General features: G+C 37.1%; 5 protein-coding genes and 1 pseudogene across 7 annotated transcripts in view; 2 read left to right on the forward strand and 4 right to left on the reverse strand.

Moving 5' to 3' along the window:
* The window catches only part of LOC110418073 (putative disease resistance protein RXW24L), an 8,370-nt gene extending 7,423 nt beyond the window's left edge, over positions 1–947 (reverse strand). Inside the window, exon 1 of the mRNA XM_089783797.1 lies at positions 4–947. Within this exon, the coding sequence (XP_089639923.1) occupies positions 4–441 (438 nt within the window). The 5' untranslated portion in view covers positions 442–947. The remainder of the gene's footprint in view (positions 1–3) is intronic.
* Positions 948–2,737: 1,790 nt separating this feature from the next.
* LOC110418074 (putative disease resistance RPP8-like protein 2) lies at positions 2,738–5,979 on the reverse strand. Its single transcript, XM_089783798.1, is given in 7 exon segments — positions 2,738–3,360; positions 3,363–3,491; positions 3,494–3,524; positions 3,527–3,565; positions 5,232–5,400; positions 5,475–5,853; positions 5,856–5,979. Coding segments are annotated over 7 exon segments (1,494 nt in total).
* A 998-nt stretch (positions 5,980–6,977) lies between these two features.
* LOC110417683 (putative HVA22-like protein g) lies at positions 6,978–8,916 on the forward strand. 3 transcript variants are annotated; one of them, XM_021430149.2, is made up of 7 exons: positions 6,978–7,060; positions 7,269–7,376; positions 7,497–7,595; positions 7,684–7,740; positions 7,831–7,894; positions 8,008–8,217; positions 8,441–8,875. In XM_021430149.2, the coding sequence occupies exons 2-7, from the start codon at positions 7,348–7,350 to the stop codon at positions 8,795–8,797; spliced, it is 816 nt and encodes a 271-aa protein (XP_021285824.2). In that variant the 5' UTR covers positions 6,978–7,060; positions 7,269–7,347; the 3' UTR covers positions 8,798–8,875. The 3 variants fall into 3 exon arrangements, with proteins under 3 accessions (XP_021285824.2, XP_089639876.1, XP_089639875.1); XM_089783750.1 differs by lacking the exon at positions 6,978–7,060 and adding an exon at positions 7,090–7,158 and having other exon boundaries at positions 8,447–8,916; XM_089783749.1 differs by lacking the exon at positions 6,978–7,060 and adding an exon at positions 7,094–7,158.
* A 2,835-nt stretch (positions 8,917–11,751) lies between these two features.
* On the forward strand, positions 11,752–15,278 carry LOC149527130 (Calcium-binding EF-hand family protein). The gene is made up of 5 exons (XM_089783748.1): positions 11,752–12,213; positions 13,621–13,917; positions 14,037–14,255; positions 14,381–14,509; positions 14,723–15,278. Exons 1-5 carry the CDS (start codon positions 11,953–11,955, stop codon positions 14,927–14,929), a joined length of 1,113 nt encoding a protein of 370 aa, XP_089639874.1. The 5' UTR covers positions 11,752–11,952; the 3' UTR covers positions 14,930–15,278.
* Positions 15,279–15,518: 240 nt separating this feature from the next.
* LOC110417684 (aquaporin TIP1-2-like) lies at positions 15,519–17,589 on the reverse strand (annotated as a pseudogene).
* Positions 17,590–17,623: 34 nt separating this feature from the next.
* Positions 17,624–18,927, reverse strand: LOC110417685 (uncharacterized). The gene is made up of 3 exons (XM_021430151.1): positions 18,702–18,927; positions 18,464–18,548; positions 17,624–18,371 (listed from the first exon to the last, which is right to left on the reverse strand). Exons 1-3 carry the CDS (start codon positions 18,779–18,781, stop codon positions 17,625–17,627), a joined length of 912 nt encoding a protein of 303 aa, XP_021285826.1. The 5' UTR covers positions 18,782–18,927; the 3' UTR covers position 17,624.
* Between the last annotated feature and the right edge of the window lie 779 nt (positions 18,928–19,706).

Raw genomic sequence — 19,706 nt, forward strand, 5'->3', positions numbered from 1 at the left:
GGATGAAGCACTTGAGCTTGCTCCATCCGTTAGTTGTTTTATGCCATAGACCTGTAACCGTTGACTTAAGTAAGAGATTCTGCTTATGATTCCTTCAATGTCTGACTTGACCTTGTGACGCATCCATCCTTCTTTGCAGATGCAAGCAGATCTTTTGACGAAATTTGAAATACCTCCCCTCCTTTTGGATGCAATTTTGAGAGCAAAAGTTTCAATAACATCCTCAGCATCATAAGCAATCTCTCTAATTTCAGCAACCCACATACGAACCATCTCATTCTCAGCTTGCCTCGAATCTGCCTCTTTTAAGAAGCTCTTCATCCAAACGAGCTCCATTTGCAAACGCTTAACTTGATCATTCACGCCCCGCAACAATTTAGCTTCTTGAATTACCAAGTCGCCAAGTCTTGCGGCAACATTGGACACAACAGCTTCCGCCATATGTCAACGCTCGTCTTTCTCTCAAGTCTCAACAAAGAAAATCTGGTGTTTTCGTCGTTACATGATTCACGCGTTCGCTTTATGCTAACACTAACGAATTATGGATCTTGATTTGTGTTACGTTGGGCCTAAGCCCATTATTTGTTGCTAACCACACAATTAACTAGAAAGAACAAACAGTTCCCGTTTATACATAGACATTAGACAATGGGATGGATGAATTTCTTACTTTTTTTATAAAAGCCATAAGGAAATCATAAACAAAGGGTCAATACTTCCACAACATAACAAATCAATGCAAGTCTAGTCTTAGGCTTCATTGTCGTCAATCCACTCGAGTCTCCACACAAGTAGAAAGAGCTGCTGCAAATTGGGGATATCTTTCAAGAGAAACAAGCTTGTCGCTTCCTTTTCACGACTTCACCTGGAAAACGTAAAGATATTAGATTTAACTGCCAGTCTGCAGACTTGAAGGAGCATACAGGGCATGTATCTCCTTGCAAAGATGCTAATTTAGTTGAAACCAAGTGTAACAAAACAAACTTAGCATCCCCTTTAAGATTTTTCTTTTTTTTTTTTTGAAAGACAAATTTATTTATAAGGTCTCATAAAGGAGACATAAGCCTTACACTTAAAGACAAAAGAATCCTCGCATGCGAGGATTAGTTAAGCATCAGAAGTGGTCTGATGTCCCTACAAAAGAAAGGGTGACATTACAGTATTCAAGTTAATGTTGTAACAGCCCACAGTCTTAAGAATAAGAGAACCCTGTTCCTACATAAACCAGCATGTCTAAATGGACCTATCAACATGAAAGAGATGAGGAACCCCTATCAGTAAAGACAAAGAAAGTGTTGAAATTATCAACTCCTAGAACACCAGCTTTAATAAATCAGGAACAGAAATATTTGCAGCAAAGTCCAACGTGCTTACTTTTGTATGTGTTTATGTGCAATCAATAAGATATAGGGAAGAACTTGGACAAGGCATAATAGTTTCCCTCCAAGATGCAAATGAACTCTTGAAAACATTATCCCCAGATTACAACGCCTAAAAGAATAGAGAATCAAAAACGGTCTTTCTAATACTCGCTTAAACATGCTTGAATCTTATTTAGAAAAACATATGCATGATGAAGAATTGGATGGTTTTTGAGTGATTTGATAGATGTTGTTAATACTAGTAAGAAGTATTTATAGGCCTGAAATAGTTCTTTAGACACTAATTTATGTATGAATACCTTTCTTTTCAATGATTAATATACTTTTAAAAATGAAAAAATCACTTTAATGGTTTAGATTTTTCAAATCTGTTTGCATGAAATTCGACTAAACATTCATGATAATCAATGAATTATTGTTTGACTTAATCGACTAACTGATCAACTAATTTGCTCTAGAAACAGAACCCAATCCTATAACCCTGCTATAACTTATTAAAAGCAAAGGTTAGTCGGATAACTTGTTGAAAAGTTCCAACACTCGATATTTGATCAACATAACAACTCAATCGAATAATAAGCTTTTATGCACTTTCTTTAATTTTTTTATAAGTAACACATGTATATATATATACCTAATAAACAACACACAACACCTACAACAGTAGGACGGTAAATACATTGTTAAAGACCTAAGGAACCAAGACTTGTTTGGCATCAGAGTTCATAAATGGCACTGATCTCTCTTCTGCCCCTCCTGTTTTTTCCATCAGTGCACATATATAGCACGAAGGAGCTAAACCATTGATGACTCCACCACATCGGACATGGTTCTTTAAGCAGAAGCTCTACTAAATCATTGTTCACTATCATGAATAAAAAGAACATATACTCAATGGAATCTCCTTTTAAAGTAATATATACTAAGTAGCTGTGTTTTCTGCCAAACTATTATTGCCTCTGTGATGCTTGGAGGTTGGGCTTATTGGCCATAGGTGTTTTTCTCATGATGAAATTTGTATAAAGTTCTAGTTTTTGGTCAGTTTTGTTGTAGCAGGGTTTCCTGCTTCAAAAGTAGATATTCCAAAATTTCTGTTACAAGATTATCTAATCATAATCAGCATCACAATATGATAGAAGGCACATGTTGGACTCTGCAGGAATCTTCTCCTCCTTCAACGAGATTATCTTTGAATACTTTTTTTAAAAAAAATTGGATTTTGGGTCCAAAAAGAAGAACATGAAATAAAAAAAGAAAACATTTAACAAATCAATTTTAATCCATTAATTATCAAAAGAAAGTAGACTTATAGTTTGGTGGTAAACGATTTGCCGAAGTAGTACCTAGAAAAATAATCAGAATTTTGAAATATGGTAAGAAGGCACATGTTGGACATTGTAGTAATCCTCTCCCCCTTCAACCAGTTTATCTTTGAATTCTTTTGGCATATCGTCAATCTTCAATTCTTTCAGGGTTGTGATGAACCTCAACTCATTTGGCAGCATCTTCAACATTTTACAATTTGCAATCCTCAGATGGTGTAGATTGGGCATGGCTCCTTCACTCACCCTCAATTCCTCTAAATTTCTTTGAGAAATAATACTCAAAGAGTTGAGCAGAGGAAAACCTTGTGCGGAACAAATCATCACTTGTCCGCCGAACGCATCAGCTTTTAATTTGAGAATACTCAGATTAGGTAGGTTCTCTAGTGTTGGCAATGGATCTTCATCAAGTCTAACCGTAGCCAAGCAAATGTAAGCAATATTTGAAGAGATGTGCTGAGGTTCCGGTAACTTCCTTATCTCGACAGATAAATGCAACTCACGGATATTAAGGCAGCTAGAGAGCAGGCATGTTAAATGCATTGGATCTATACTTTTAAATAGACCCCAAATGGACAAAGATCGAAGATTTTTACTTGTGATGACCAGCGGGTTCAAATTCAAGTCCTCTCTAAAGTTTTCAACAATGAAAGGAGTAACTTTTTAAGATATTTCATACGGTAAATATCTCCAAGATAACAATTCTTGGTGTTGAGATTCACAAGCGTTTGCAGATATTTCAAAGTATCCAACTTCAACTTGGATTTTGTTCTCAACTTGTCTGGGTATACAAATGCCTCAACCGCTCCATTTTCCATAAAAAACATTAGGTATTTGAACTAACCAGCTAGATCTTGATAACTCTATTATATAGAGTTACCATAGGCATCTATGAAGCTTGAATTTTGCTATGTCTTTTAGTTTTTTTTTTTATCATTAGGTAGTTTTTAGTTTTCTTTTTAGAAATAATTTAATTTATATGATGCCAAGTTCTATTCATGTAAGTTTAGCTTAATTTCTTGTCAAAATTCCTCAATTCAGCTTCTGATTATTTAATACCTTAATGTTGAAGGACATGCAAAGACTTGGAGCATGAATGCAAAGGAAGGTGCAATTAAGCTTAAAAGTAATCGAACATGCTGAAGTTTTTAAGGTATAAATTGAGTTGTTGAAATCGATTAAGGTGAATTTTGAACCAATGGAAAGCCGAGAGGATGAGCTACAACTTTGATGTTTAGCACTTGGCCCAAATCAAAAGGAATCATGATCAAAAATGAAGCTGAAAGTGAGCTTCATAGCAACTCTGCACGAGGCAGTTTGAAGCAGAAAAACTTCCCCTACAGAAGCTGCAGCACCAATTTCCCAGCGCTGTAGCGCTGCCAAACTCCCTTCCCAGCAGTTGCAGCGCCAATTTCCCAGTGCTGCAGCGCTGCCAAACGCCCATTCCAGCAATTCCAGTGCTGCAGCACCAAGTTTTCAGTGCTGCAGCAAATATTCCTAGGACAAGCTAAAAAAAGAGAGGGTATAAATAGAAAGTTTTGCACTGAAAAAGAAAAGGATGGGGAGAGACCATTTTTGACAAAAGGAGGCAAGAACAAAGAGGGAAAAAGAAGAGGAATCAAGAGCTGGAAGATTCAAAAGCTGCAGAAAAACATTTTCTCACTCTAGATTTGATTCTCTCTTTCTTTCTCTTTTTGTAGAATAATGATTTTGTTTGTTGAGCTAAGTTTTAATCTAGGATTATGGTGGATGCTATTGTATAGTTCGAATACTTGAGATTTTTCCTCTGCTTGCTTTTATGAGAATATCAATATTTATTCAAAATCATACTTATTGTCTCATTTGTTGCTTAATCACCAGCAAGTTGAGTAAGGAGTTTTAGACGAGATCTGAGAAGGATAATCTAAAAAGACCTAAGTTTGAGTAACATATGTTCATCTCATATTAAGAAATTAAATGGGTGATTAATTAATAGGATAGACATATACCTATTAATCATACATAGTCACTATAGGTCTTAAACTTAGTGAGCTTAGCTTTAATTAATGTTTTATAGACATATAAATAGTTAATGAAGCTAGACAATTGTGTGATAACTCGACGAAGTACCATGCATGCTTAGGGAACCTAGACTAACATTGATTCTCATAAAAAGTAAGTAGTTGATTGATCTTATATTCTTGCAAAGCAATAGCTGAAACTATAGTCTTAGACCTTAATTATATTGTTTCCTCACTACACATTTTATTTGCAATCTTTAGATTAGAGTAGACTTTTAGAGTAAATTTTATTTCAATTTCAACAACTTGTTCCTCTTGTTGCTTGGATAAAACTTAGCTTGTTACAATTTTAGTAATTAGTAACAAATAGTAAATCAGCTCCTCGAGAGATCGATAACTCTACTTATCACTATATTACTTATTGCGACCATGTGCAATTACGCGTAATCCTTACTTGTATTTCACAATTAAATTTTGAGCACAATCCATATCAAGCAAAAGATTTATTTATTTAAATATTAAGCAACAGATCTTAACTCCAAGGTTTGCAAGTACCTTAATTTGGTTATAGATGATGGCAACCTTGCCACCTGTGCGTCATTCCCTAAACTCAAATATCTCGAATGGATGAGATTACCTATATCACCTTGTAATTTGCAGTCCAGTGCAAGCTCCGCTCCTTCAAAATCGACGATTCTAAGCAATTTGAAATTGTTGCAAATGTATGTCGTTAAACCTCCAAGTTTATAAGATATTTGAGGTTCTGTGACCTTCGCATAAACTCTATTGAATAGATGTTATCAGAGAACAATAACGACCTGAGATGTGAGTTTTTAATACTATTTATCATAACAGAATCATGCATGGTAAGCCTGCGAACTTTACCAATTGCAGAGGACCAGATGCTACCATCAGCTTGCTCCATTTTAAGACGATCAACGATCAACAAGCAGGAATCTCTGATAAGATCGTCATGCATCCCACATGTTTTTATCTTTAAACTTGCTTCTCCTTCTTCCACTAACGCCATGTATCTTTCTACAAGCTCATTTAAGTAGCATTCTGCCACACCTTCTATTACTTGTTCATCTCTTTCACTTTCTATAAGTGACACAATACCTTCTGCTACCCATAATTTGATCATTTTAACAACAGGAAATCTTCTGAAAAGACACTCAAATACTCCAAAAAGCATGATTTTAAATAGGGTGGCACATTGTCATTTACGCTACCATTTGACGCGAGGACCTTGAGGTAAGAGAATATTGACTCCATTGCTTTGATTAAGTTGCATGGAAGATTGAAGTGACGTGGCCGACAATTAATAGATGACCTTTGTATGTGAAATGAGTCAGGAGAACAACAAATTAATAATATTCATCAGGGAATCCGTTTATTCCCTTTCACAACCCCTTGCGGTTTAAGTAAAGAATGAGAATATAACAAAAAAATTAAAGTTTTTTCACTGAAGAAACCTGAATGCCAAAAGAACTTAACAAGAGGATTAAAGTTTATGCCTATCCCGTCCTGAGGGGAAAAAAAAAACAAAGAAAGTTTCTTTTCGTCCACTCCTATTTTTTTTTAATTTTTTTTCTTCATTACTTTAACAAATACAATGAACTGTTAAAAGTTTATTTAATTTTGCCTTATACATATTTAATCATTTATTATCTTTTCTAAATAAACAAATGTTTGGCTGTGGGGAGGAGATTTAAGATTAATCCACGTCATCCTTGAATACTAGAGTTGTCCACACCCAAACTTCACTACAAAAATAAAAATATATATAATACTTAAGGAGCTTCTAAATTATTTAGAAAATTTTTAATATTTTATTTCGTTCAATTAAATTTTCATACTCTTATTTCGAGTCAAATAAATTATTATTAATGATTGATTAATTATTATTATTAATAACGTCATTTATTATTATACTGATATATAATAATAGATAATAATATGACATGATAATATTATGATATAATATTTTCACGTTCTACAACAATACCATATTAACACTAGGTGAGATTAAAATGATAAGAAAAATTTTTGATTAATGATAATTAATCAATTATTAGTCGTAAAGACATATTTGACTTAAAATAAAAACACAAAAATTTGATTAAATGTAATATAAAAATAAAAAATTATTTAAAATTTTTTAAATATTATACCAAAAAAATCTTTTAAAAAAACAAATAGAAAAAAAAGAAAACCACCGCCAAGAGAGGTTTAAATGGCAGTACCCTTAAGTGTCGTTCCATGCATTAAACGGTTTTTCCCACGTCCCTTAGCAAGAAGTGGTTTCACCCAAAGGAACCTCTCTCTCTCTATCAGAATTTTGTGGCATTTCCAGGTATCGTTTCATCATTGTTCTTTGTCTTTTTTTATTTTTAATTGTCTTTTTCCGATAAACAAAATTCAAAAGAAGAGTCTAAAGGGAGCAAATTTAATGTAATCAATAGCAATCCCTTTGTTTGAGTCCTTCTACTCTATATCTTTGTATTGGGAATCTTTATTCATTCATTCTCTTGCTTTTTAATGATTCCTCCTTCAAATTTCAGGTTGAAATTTTTGATAAACTCAACAGCAAAGGTCAATCAATTTTGTTATTCTCGTATATCTAAAAGGAAATCCAAGAAGATGGGATCCTTTCTTTCGAGAACCCTTCTGTATGTAACCATTGACTAGCGACTACCAACTAAATGGAATTGTCTCTTTTACTACCACCATATGTTTCCCATTTTGCTAATTTACCAGGAAACCTGATACTGATTGAATCGTTTTCATAGATTGGCTTTTGGTTATGCTTACCCGGCTTACGAGTGCTTTAAGGCAGTGGAAAAAGATGAGCCAGAAATTGAGCAACTTCGATTTTGGTGTCAATACTGGTATAAACATTTCTCCCTTCTGCAGTTTTAATCCTCCCCAACAAATTAAATGGCTGACATTTTACTAAATTATTATTGCATTCTGTAGGATTTTAGTTGCTATCCTGACAGTTTGTGGAAGAATTGGAGATGTCTTCATCTCATGGTATTATCCCTTACGTTCATAACAGTTAGATGGTTTTTCTTTATGGGCCTGTAAACTCCTGACAGTCTTTGTTATCTTGTCTTGACGAAGGTTGCCATTGTACAATGAAGCAAAATTGGCGTTGGTTATTTATCTTTGGCATCCCAACTGGAAAGTACGCATCCAACATTTGAAACTTGAAACGTTTTGGTTCGGTAATCTATATAAATTAACCTTCTGAAGTCGTTCAAATTATTTCATTTCTTGTTTTTGCGACCACTGTTTCAGGGAACAGCTTATGTTTATAATTCTTTTCTTCGGCCTTACGTCGTAAAACATGAGACACAAGTCGATGGAAAATTGTTTGAGCTAAAGCTTAAGGCAAGGGAGGTTGGAAGTCTTTGTTGGCATAGGGCAATGAATTATGGTAAGACAATGTCTTTAGACATCTTGCAGCATTTGTCTTCTCAAAAAGGATCGGACCTTCCTCTTGAGCAGGTATACATAGATTTGTAGAAGTACTACTGGTTTAGTTTATAATCTTAATTTCCGTACTACCATACATTAGTAGATGGATATTTGATTTGATGCTCTAAATAATTGCAACTCCTATCATTGAGAATGTGCTGCAAAGTTGTCAATTAACTTGTTTCGTGATGCTGATAAAAGACTTTATAAGGATTTCAATTTAGCCTATTTGACCGTTCAATTGCTGCGGCAGCGGCAGAATCTCAGGAAAACCGATACGCTTGCTTTAAGTCAGGCATCTGCTACCAAGCCAGAGCAGTTGAAACAACGCCTTCCAGATTCATCCTGCTTGTCCGAGGAGCAGCCCGAGACAAACAATGAACCAGGTTGTCTCCGTGCATCCCAGAGTAATAAAAGGATGATCTCGTCTCAATATTGTGTTAAAACAACTAGCCAATCATCAGTGAGTCAAGTAGAAACAGGGACAATTCAACCAACATCATCCTTAGGAAATGGAAACTCCAATTCATCTCAAGACCAAACACCTTACAAGGAGGCTGTATCCAAGCCACATGGCATTTGGAGGATATTTAAGACTGCAGCCCATTAAAACAGTTATCACAAGCCTTTTGAATTTTTAATGATAAATTATACTAAGAACTGGCATGGAAAAGGGTATTTATGTCGTTTCCTCATATGTACATATAAACTAATTGTACACTAAGTTTTTATTAAAATGAAAAGCATTGTTCATCTAGTCTGACCACACGGTACCAGAGCATTAGGAAGAGATCCTGTACCGTCCTCTGGCTTCCACTCAATTTCTTCTTTCTTTGACAATTCATGGCGTCATCATCTTACGACCCCACTATGCCTTCTTCTCCCTTGTCTTCTTCTATCTTTTTACTTTTTGTGGATGACATTTTCATTTCTAGCAGTGACTTTAACCTTTTTCCTTGGTTTATTTCCAAACTTTCATCCATGGTTGCCGTGAAAGACCATGGCGATTGTCATTATTGCTTAGGGATTGAAGCTCATAGGGATGCTTTTAATCTTTTTCAATCTCAAAAACGTGGCCACTACTGGCTGGTCGTCCAGATAACCGTGGCCACTACTGGCTATGCCATTCCTTCGGGTTTAGTTGTTTCATGGAGTGCTAAAGATATAGTCTACGTTTTCTGACCTAGTGTAAAATCGGAGCATCGATGATATCTTGCTTTTGGTTGACTGAATCTTATTGATTACGTCAAGTTCTGTGTGATCTTGATATCTATTTATCTTTATTATATTATTTTATATTATGACTATGTGAGTGTTACACATGATCTTGCTGCTTATGCTTATCCCATGTTCTATGCTCCAACTAAGTACATTGAAATTGATTTTCACTTTGTGCATGAAAAAGTGAGCAGTAGCTGTTTACATATTTATCAAGGGGAATTATCATCCTCTCATTTTCGCCTTTTATTAGACAATTGTCACGTGATTACTTTCGGTTCAACTTGCGAGAGTATTTATATAAATGTGTATGTAGTGTAAGATTTTCATGTGTTGGCCTCGTATTAATTTAAATTAACTTATTGTAACTTTTTTTTTTCATTTTTATTAAAATGAAGAGCATTCTTCATCTAGTGTGAATCACACTTAAGCCTTTTCAACAAGTAATTCTTTCATATATAAATTTATGATCAAAAGCATGACAAGAATTGAAAATGAAATATAAAATATAATTCCTCAACCCAGTCCTTAGGTTTACCTCATCTAGCAATTTAAAAAGGACAAGACACAACTGAGCGACTTTCATGACCAAATGTCATACGTATATTGCTTTCATAAACCAAAAAAAAAAAATCGTGTTTAAGCACTATAAACTTGTAACTAAATATAATATTACATGTGTAATTATCGAGTCCAAGTATTGCTTATTCAATAACATTTTCAATTTAAATTATATGATTTTTAAAATTTTAAATTTAAGTTAATCGTAGTAATTAACTTAAATCATTATATAAGTTTTAATAACTATATTCGTATTTAATATCAAAATACCACTTATTCAAATCTTTAACATTCTCGTTAAAGTTACACGTCACAATTAAAATTCATTATAGAATCTTGAGTCACAATACTATTGATTTAATAATTTTTTAAATCTAAACCATGTTATTTTTAAAATTTTAAATTTAAATTGCTATTAATCAAATAACTTTTTAAACGTAAATTATGTAATTTTTTAAAATTTAAATTTAAATTATTAATATGGATGGACCTACATCTTTATTTTAATTTTAACAACCACGTTCATTTTGTATGTAAGGTAATATATGACAGCACTATTTAATCCTTATATGAACTACCGACCAGAAGCTAAATATTGAAGGGAACAGAAAGAGGAAAATAGACCAAACAAATCAAATTCGGGACCCATTTTGGTTTCTGATTCTCATTTTGATGTGACATAAAAATGAATGCTATAAAATTTATTTGGCTGAACGGTCTGTCAGATAAATAATTCTTAAACGTATAAAGCTTGGATGTCACTTGGGCTACGTATTGTTCACACTTTCTAGTTTCTAGATTCTACGTTCTTCGGCGAGCAAGCCTTACCGCTATAAAATACAGAAATATTGTGGTCCTGTACGGCCAAATTGAGAAGTAATAAAATAAGAACCAATGGAAGCTCGCCAACACACAAAGGAGAGTTATGCTTTTGACGTAATAGGTGATGGGATTCAATGCCAGCAATTTAGGCACGAGGTCAAAACTCGAAACAAAAATCATCAAAATAGTCCAAGGATGTAAGGACGGATGGGATATTATCCGGTGGTTACCCTCCGTAGGTTTGGCATTGGTTTTTGATGAATAAAGACAAAACGTTTCCTTTTTATCAAATTAGAGATTTGCACCACACATCAATGGACAATTGTTCTCCGCCTATGACATGTGTCCAGTTGCCACAATCAGACGCCACACATCCATCACAGGAGATAACATTGATGGGAAATGTCTTCCACCAGATGGTTGCCACGTAGCCTTGATAATGACATAGTTCGAACTCCGATCAGATTAGGCTGACAAGTCCACGCGGCACCGACGTAGTGAGGGAGGGACGACAAAAAGCAAAAGAAGGATGGACTTTTTTGTGTGATGTGCTCCCGTTACTATCCAACCTCTTTTTTTGGAGGCTCCCGAACCGCCCCACGTGTCCCGGCCACAAATCGATTAGTGCTCGGTCACCACTCCATCATCTCTAGCTTAGGACCTGTTTGGTTTCATTATTGTTCCTTCCTTTTTCCTTTTAAACTTGACACTTGTAAATAAGTTTATTTTTTGTTTAAAGAATTTAAAAAGTCACATTTATGTTTGGGAAAAGTTATTACTACTGTTGTTTATTATTATGAATATTTTTTACCTCCCTCTTTTTAGTTAAAAAAAGCCGTTTTCATGGAAATGAAACCAAACATGGCCCACAATTCTCGCTGTGCCTAAAGAAGAAAAAGGCGTTACCAAACACGAAACAAGACAAAGCTCTCGCCTCGATCTCTCGTCATATAAAAATGGCTGAAGCCAAAGATCAGTATAGAAAACAAAGCAAAAAGGGCAGACTCAGCCAAAGTGGCCAAAGTAAAGCCTCTCTCACTTTAACTCGTGTGTGACTCACGGGACTCACAACAAAAACAAAGGGCTAGCTGTTAGCTCCTTTCATCACAAGACTCACAAGTTTTTGATCCATAAAGAAAGAAAAAGAAGGGAGCCAAAGAATTAATGGAAACAAGTACAGCAACAACAGGAACCCCCCAAAAGAAGAAAAGTGAGCAGGTGCTAGACGGTTCGGATATAATGGAGTTGGTTGAGAACGAGGAGGTGTTTAGCAGTTTCGTGGATCATAAGTTCAAGGAGCTTGATAAAGACAGCGATGGTCAGCTCTCTGTGAAGGAGCTTCAGCCTGCTGTTGCTGATATAGGTGCTGCTCTTGGCTTGCCTGCTCAGGGTTCTTCCCCTGATTCTGACCATTTCTACTCCGAGGTTTGTCCCCAATTCCCATTTCATTCTATCTCCATTTTCTTTTCAGGTTTTCTCTGGAATAGTTTAGTTTTTCTTGAGCCTTCCAGAGCTTGGGAAGTTGATGCGTGTTCGCATTCTTTTCCTAGTAATTAAATACCTGTAACAAGAGAAAGCTGCTAAAGAAAATAGGATAGAAGTAATGTGTCCAAGTCGTTGTGATCCTCATGAAATGAAATTTGAGTCCTAGAGGTAGAAGCATAAGAAAAAGAAGACAAAGTATTCCAAGGAGGGAAATTTAACTACCACTAGGCACTGATGTAAGCTGCTGGACAGAGTGACGAAGATAAGGGGTTGCATATTTGATTTTGACTCTATCAGCTGTCCATTTCGTCTTAGAAGCATTCTAATTCTACCATGCCATCATCACCTACAATTAATTAGAGTCGGAATATCCTTTTCCAGTCGTTCAATTTGCAAATAATCCTATCTTGTAGTCGTCGCTTTGTCAGTGTAAATTACTTAACAAACAAAAGGAGAACACATAGGCTCAAGCCCAAGGATGTTAACATGTTTTATATGTTTATTGATTTCACCGGTGGTTATCCAAGTTTCAATAGAAAGCGATTGTACTTTGACTAATTGCCTACTTGGGGCTATGTAGGAAACTACAAATTGTCAAAGTTTCCATTTCTAGCTAGCTCGAGAACTCTCGACCTATTGTTCAATTTGGTCGGTGTTATGGGGAGACTTTCTGCTTTTCGCAGTTGGACTTTCTTCCTTTTCACATTTTTCCCCTTCTTTTTATCTCCACATAGGAAGGAATCTAGTGATGAATGTCGTCGAAACTACCCCATGTCTACACAGCAATCATGAATGATTTTTTAATGCGACGAAAGTCAAGTTGCTCTTATAATTTTCTTATTTTTCCAATTAAATGAAGCCTTTGAACGTCATGATTAGCGGGGACAACTCAAGTGATTTCATCAATGGCTCCCCTCACTTCTGTACCTAACCTGTTAACCATTTGCTGAAATTTAACATCAAATGCAATATAATTTTTTGATGAGATCAATTATAGTATACTATTAAGCGCAAAATATAATTGTGGTTACTCGGGTCCCCTCCTCCTTGTCAGGGGAATGATAAACTTAGGGAAAAGACAATGGAGCACTATTCCCATGCTTGGGAAAAGGAAAAGCGGGCAAGACTCAGGACCACGTCCAGGGTCTGCATAATTTCTCATCATTGTTCTCTCCACTCAACTTGACGATAAAAAGGTCGAGAACCTCAAAGTTGCTGGATATATGCGTGTTTTTAAGTTGGCAAAAGTGCACACCCCTTTTCTTGTTTGAGAATGGAAATTAGGAACTGAATTATCATAGGACTTGTGATGGGGAATAGAGGCTGACATTTTGACCTGTATTCCAGGTTTTGAATGAATTCACCCATGGAACTCATGAAAAAGTGAGCAAGACTGAGTTTAAAGAGGTTCTTTCAGATATTCTCCTGGGTATGGCCGCGGGTTTGAAGCGAGACCCTATTGTGATCCTCCGTATTGATGGAGAAGACCTCTTAGAGTTCATTAATGGTCCAAGTTATGAAGCAGAGATGGTGTCTGTGTTTTCACAGTTAGGGTCAGATGATACATCGCTGCGTGATTGCCTTGTCAAGGCTTTGGAGAAACTTACGGTTGATCAAGGAATGCCCCCTTCTTCAGATTCTTGGGTAATTGACTTTCCACATCTCTAGTTCAGTCAATAATATTAGGAAAATGTAATGAAAACTTAAGCCTGTGTTGTCATCTTTTTTTTCCCACTTCTTTCTGGCTTCTGTTGCTTGTGTAGGTTATGAGTAACATAGTGGAACCAGCTTCGCAATCATGGGACGGCAATGATCAAGAGAAACCTGTCTCTCAAGAAACATTCTTGGAAGAATTTAAGAAAGTTGCAGAGCGCGTGGCTGAAAAACTCAAGGAGCAGCCTGTAATTGTTGCCCATAGTGAAAACATCTTTGATGGAAGTAGCATTAAAAGACTACTATCCAACACGTTTGAACTAGAGAAGGTATATGCTCTTGTTGTCTCAGTGTCTTTAGTCTCTGTCAATGTTGGATTTCTGAAGGTAGGTATTTCTTTTGTGCAGTTGCGCCTGCGACCATTACTAATAAATTCTTTCAATTCGCAATGCAGTCACTGAATACAGCTTTAGAAAATGTGCCAAAAGATCGAAATGGGAAAATATCGAAGGAGTATTTACGCGTGGTGCTAGATGCAGTGGCTCCATCGGCTGGCTTACCTCCAATCGGTGCAGTTGAACAGGTATTGCAATGCCTCCATCTTCCAGTTAATCAAAGGAGATATTAGACAAGGTTGCCAAACGCAATTCTCAGCATGGATTGCTGAAGGTTTCTAGGGACTCCTATGATTATGTTCAAGGATAATTATCAAAATAGATCATTGCCCCTACCCTTTTATCTGTTAAAAAAAAATTCTATTTCATTCCACTAACTGAAATTCTTGAAATTCTTCCAGATCGACAAGGTAGTCGCTGATGTTTTCGACATGATAAACGCGGATGACGGGAAGATGGTAAAAGAAGATGAGTTAAAGAAACTATTGGCAGAGATCCTGGGGAGCATCATGCTGCAGTTAGAGGGCAATCCCATCACAGTTTCTTCAAATTCTGTTGTTCATGAGCCCCTCGCATCATCCTCAACCGTTTTGCAGCCATCATCCTAGTTACCTATATATCACAGACACCTCTCATATATCAGGGGAAACAAAATAAAAAGGGCCAATAAATTTTTGGTTTAATTAAGTAAATTACCACTACCTTAAGTTGTTTGCTGTGCAGTTCATTTGGTTGTGCCAATGACATAGGCACACACGCGCACGCACGCGCTAGCTGGCTATTAACTTATACGCTCAAATGCAGAACTAGATGGAAGGCAGACTTGTCGCTGTCAATTAGACCCAAAAGCAAACCTAAAGTAGACTCTTTTATTCATTGCAAATGATTAACCGGCATGTATACCTTTATCTCTTAATAAGCATTTCAGTATGGAATCTTCAATTTAAACCTAAAGAATTTCAAGTTCACCTTGAAGGCTTGACCAAACCAAGAGAGAGCATGTGAATGGAGGACATAACAAAGAGATTGCTCTGCTCTGTCAACAAGCCGTTTATTTGGGTGAACAGATTATCGACCCAGAAATGATCCTAGCATCCAAGAAATCTCAGTGCATTTCCATTAATTTGTATAGTACGGTTTGAAATAATCAACGTTATTTGTTTGCTTTCAACTGATCCGAGTGTCCTTTAAGTCATACTATCTGCTTTCAACTGGAAAGAGGGAAAGCCACTCACCAGTTATTGAATCGTGCATGAACTTAACCTCCATCAGTGTCAAAATTCACAAACCCTCCCCATTGACTTGAGTTATAGACCCCCAACAACAAAGTGCAGGTGCGGCCAATTTCACAACGTCACGCTCTCCGTCTTCCCAAACCAAGCCTTCTTTCGGTAAGCCCTTGGTGAAAGAATAATAAATGATGCAAGCAAAACAAGGTCCAACCCAAAACACCCAATGCCCATCCCATAACTGACCTCCCAGCAATAAGGCCGGGCCTAAGCACCTTGAAGGATTAAGGCCCACCCCTGCGTAGCCGGCCCGCCCAGTCACACTAATGGACACAAAAACTGCCACTGCCATGGCCCCTGCTACCACAGCACAAACCATTGGTAAGCCTAGTTCTTTGCTTCTTCTCTTGTCAAATGCTGTTGTTACACCAACAAGGAGCACCAAAAAAGTACAGCAAAATTCTAAAATTAGTGCAGTTCCAGGGCTTATTCCGGACGTTGACCCATTTCCATTAATGGTACAGCCTCCCAGGGAATACCTTTTTGCTGCATCATGGTCCATCACACTGTTGAGTATGAGAAATCCTATTATTGAGCCTACACACTGCGCCAAGATGTAGATGGAAGCTCGTGCCAGAGTTATGATGCCCTTGAGGGCAGCAATGAATGTAAAAACAGGGCTCATGTGTCCACCTGAAAGAGGAACTGTCACCATGAGAAAGAGAAAGGCAATAATAAAGACTGCAAATGGGACTAGAAGCTTGGGATCAGTCTCGTGCGAGTCCAAGCAGGAGACAATGGATGTGGTTAATGTGAACATTAGTGAAGCAGTCGCCACCAACTCTGTCAGTGCTGCCTTCCACACCTAAAAGAATTAATCAGGAAAAAATTAGAGCCCTTTTCTTCTCACAATGAATCGAGCAGAATAAATCATTTAATCGAGGAAGATTAATACCTCTGGTAAGGAAAACTCATGGGCACCAATGCAAGCAAAAAATGTTGGTTTCAGAGATTGCCTTTCTTTCAGGATTGTTGCCTCGTGGTTTTCAGCTGAACTTGTCAGAAGATTATGATCAGATCCACGAGAGATGACTATATCCATGTCTTGAATCTTGAGAATTTACATGAAAGGATAATGCTTTCCACTCGAAGGAACCATTTAACCAATTATATAGAGAAAGAACAGGACAGTGTCACACTGTTAGTGCCGGCTGCTGATCAGCCACTACTTTCCGTAATATAACAATTTACAAGTAATTGTTCCAACTTCAAAATGAACCATCAGAAATATTTTTTGAGGCTGGCCAATCGCAAGGGGACGAAAGCCGATCTGGTGCCAGGGAAAGACCAAAAGCAAACCCCCAAAGAAACTAAATAATGGGAGTAATATTCTGTAATATGCTTTACGCAACTGTTCATTGGGGAGGAGGAAGTTAAAACAGAGGATCTAGCAAAGCTTTCGTCTGTTAAGAATATCCATTTTAGACAAACAAGGATGCTTAGTTTGCTCACTCTAAGTTCATTAAAGAATGAAATATCCGTAACTTACCGCCGAAACTTTTAATGCTTATCTGGACAGTTTGAACTACGCAGCTCTAATCCTCTTATATACTTTGAAATTGTCATTACTATTAATTCCAGCTAATAATCCAATTCGCCAAGAACAATTACCTAGAAATTCCATGTTACCACTCAATTACAGCTTCTCGTGGCGGTACGTGTTGCAGTTCATTGCATGAATCATGTGGTTTTAAGTCTGCAATTCTGCATTATGGCCTAACTTTTCACACACTTGGTCACACACTAATAGCAAAATACCTTCATTAGCAAACTTTACATAATCAAATATAATTTTCTTTTATACTTCTAGCTTTCTCACCCCATGCTTTAATTCCAATTTGGGATATCAAATTTTCTGATAACAAAGTTAAAGAGCCAATAAGAATGATTATTGATGATGACTACAAGAATAGTAACAAACATAAAGATACCTTCGGGCTTACGCCACCTTATTACATTAAGCCAATAAGATATCAAATTGTGTGCCGGTCTTAGCTCTTGAAAACGAATATACTTAGTAGCTGTGTGTATGCTCACGTGGAATCATCTTAACATAAAGAGCAAAAGCCACACACCCAATAGCTGGTCCAAACCAAAAAATCCAGTGTTTGTCCCAGAGGTGGCCCCCTCTAACAACTGCTGGGCCCAAGCACCTTGCTGGGTTTAGCCCAGCACCACCGTAGCCTTTCGTCGCTGTGACTGTAGTCGAAATGTATACAAGAAGACCTAAGACTATTCCAAGGATAACGCAGATCATAACTCGGCCCACAGCCTTGGCTTGGCGACGGTCGAAAGCCATCCATACCGAAGCAAAAAGAAACACAAAGGAGCAAATTATCTCGAGCCAAAGGGCCTGGCTTGTCTCCAGGCCGATCACAGTAGGCCCATGTGGGCCTGGTACAACACTAGTCACGGTGCATCCCCCTAGTGAATACGTTCGTTCAATGCCGCTGTTAACCACGGCCTTGAGTGCTAATGCACCTAGTATGCCACCAACAGATTGAGCCAAAATGAATATGGCAGCTCGGGAAATGGAAACCAGGCCGGTGAGCAAAGCAGCAAAGGTAACAATCGGATTGATGTGGCCCCCGGAGATGGGATACGTAGCAAGCAGGAGAACGGCAACAACGAAGGCAATTAGGACCGACATTACAAGGTTTGGTGTTTTTGTTTCGGTCTGTAACGTGGAGATAACTATCGTGTCCAACGAGAAAACAAGCACTGCCGTTCCAAGAAGCTCTGCCAAAGAAGCTCTCCATACCTATAAATACAACACCGGTTTGGCTTGTTAGAGAAATGCAAATTCCATTAAAACCTAGACAGCTGCATGCGAGTCCTTATGATCATACTAACCTCCAAAGAGAAGAGCTCTTCAAGGCCTAACACCTTACTTGATAGTGATGCTTTTGGGTGCTTTTCTTCCGTAACTTGCCCTGGCCTGCAACACACAAGAAAGGACAAAATGAAAACAGGAAATGTTAACCTTACGTAAATACAATTTAGGCCTCAAAATGTAGTGCTAGTAAACTAAAGAAATTAAGGAAAAAAGGAAACAGAAGCATATTAATTATATATGGAACTCAATACTCACGTTGGAGTAGAGGCAAAAGGCTGGACTTTATTGCGACCATAGATGCTTTCTTCATCCTCAACAACTCCAATTCCTGCCATCTTTTATGTAACTCTGTTGGCTCAGCCTCTTTTTTTGGATGAACCTATCTGTTGGCTTAATTAAACTCTGAAGTCTGTTATAGTACCCCATATATAGCCGGACGTATCATGATCAGATTGTACAAGCTGGAAGTAATTAATATATAATGGCCGTTATGATAATTAATTTTTGATTCCAAAGCTCCTTGATCCTTGTAATACAATATCTCCACAAAACCCACTTTTTTTTCTTTATTTTTTTACTGTTATCTTAGTGAATTAATTTTCTCAGTTGTCATTCCAATTAGATATATATTTCAATTACTTTCATTGTGCAAATCGTGTTGGATTTTTTAAAAGCTTGACGGTGACACGGCGGGGGACCAAGTGCCCTCGTTCCCTATATATACTCACACCAGGGTGCAATTATTTCCTTATTTTATGTTTGCTGCTAGCTGTTTTCATTCATTTTAATAGATATAAAACTCCACGGTTTACTTGTAATTAACTCACGAACGAATCATGTTAGTGGAATTATTCAGAAACTGCAGTATCATTACAGATCATACGAGATCGGTCAAATCCCTGCAGTCGTGGGATCATGATCCTAAGAAATTGGAGGTTCTAAAATTCATACCACCTTCAGTTCATTTTACAAAAGAAGAATAATAATAATAGGAAATTTGCTGCTTGCCCCCCACCTCGATGTCTCATTTCTACCATCCCGCGTGACGTAGCATGGTGCCAGGTTAGAAGAAAAGCTGACATTGATTTCTGCTTGTCTTCCAATGGCAGTACTCCATCCTCGGCCACTGTCACTGCCATTTCCTCTGATTAGCGGAGAATGTTTGTCAATTCCCAAAGAATAGACCGTACCTGATCATGGTTATTGTTAGGTTTCCGATCTTGTTTCTTAAAAGAGATCTGTTTGTTTCTAACCATGATG

Source organism: Theobroma umbraticum, unplaced genomic scaffold, assembly GCF_002168275.2.
Source record: "Theobroma umbraticum cultivar Fairchild unplaced genomic scaffold, ASM216827v3 scaffold_50.0, whole genome shotgun sequence".
Classification (NCBI taxonomy): domain Eukaryota; kingdom Viridiplantae; phylum Streptophyta; class Magnoliopsida; order Malvales; family Malvaceae; genus Theobroma; species Theobroma umbraticum.

What these genes read in the sequence shown, in the direction of transcription:
- LOC110417683 (XM_089783749.1), top strand. An exon ending in TTTGGCATCCCAACTGGAAA is followed by an intron (nt 7,895 to 8,007) that starts GTACGCATCCAA and finishes CCACTGTTTCAG; the next exon opens with GGAACAGCTTATGTTTATAA. An exon ending in CGGACCTTCCTCTTGAGCAG is followed by an intron (nt 8,218 to 8,440) that starts GTATACATAGAT and finishes TTGCTGCGGCAG; the next exon opens with CGGCAGAATCTCAGGAAAAC.
- LOC149527130 (XM_089783748.1), top strand. Translation starts at nt 11,953, where the DNA reads ATGGAAACAAGTACAGCAACAACAGGAACCCCCCAAAAGAAGAAAAGT. An exon ending in CCCCTTCTTCAGATTCTTGG is followed by an intron (nt 13,918 to 14,036) that starts GTAATTGACTTT and finishes TTGCTTGTGTAG; the next exon opens with GTTATGAGTAACATAGTGGA. An exon ending in CAATCGGTGCAGTTGAACAG is followed by an intron (nt 14,510 to 14,722) that starts GTATTGCAATGC and finishes AAATTCTTCCAG; the next exon opens with ATCGACAAGGTAGTCGCTGA.
- LOC110417685 (XM_021430151.1), bottom strand. Translation starts at nt 18,781, where the DNA reads ATGGCAGGAATTGGAGTTGTTGAGGATGAAGAAAGCATCTATGGTCGC. An exon ending in CCTTTTGCCTCTACTCCAAC is followed by an intron (nt 18,549 to 18,701) that starts GTGAGTATTGAG and finishes TGTGTGTTGCAG; the next exon opens with GCCAGGGCAAGTTACGGAAG. An exon ending in AAGAGCTCTTCTCTTTGGAG is followed by an intron (nt 18,372 to 18,463) that starts GTTAGTATGATC and finishes TTGTATTTATAG; the next exon opens with GTATGGAGAGCTTCTTTGGC.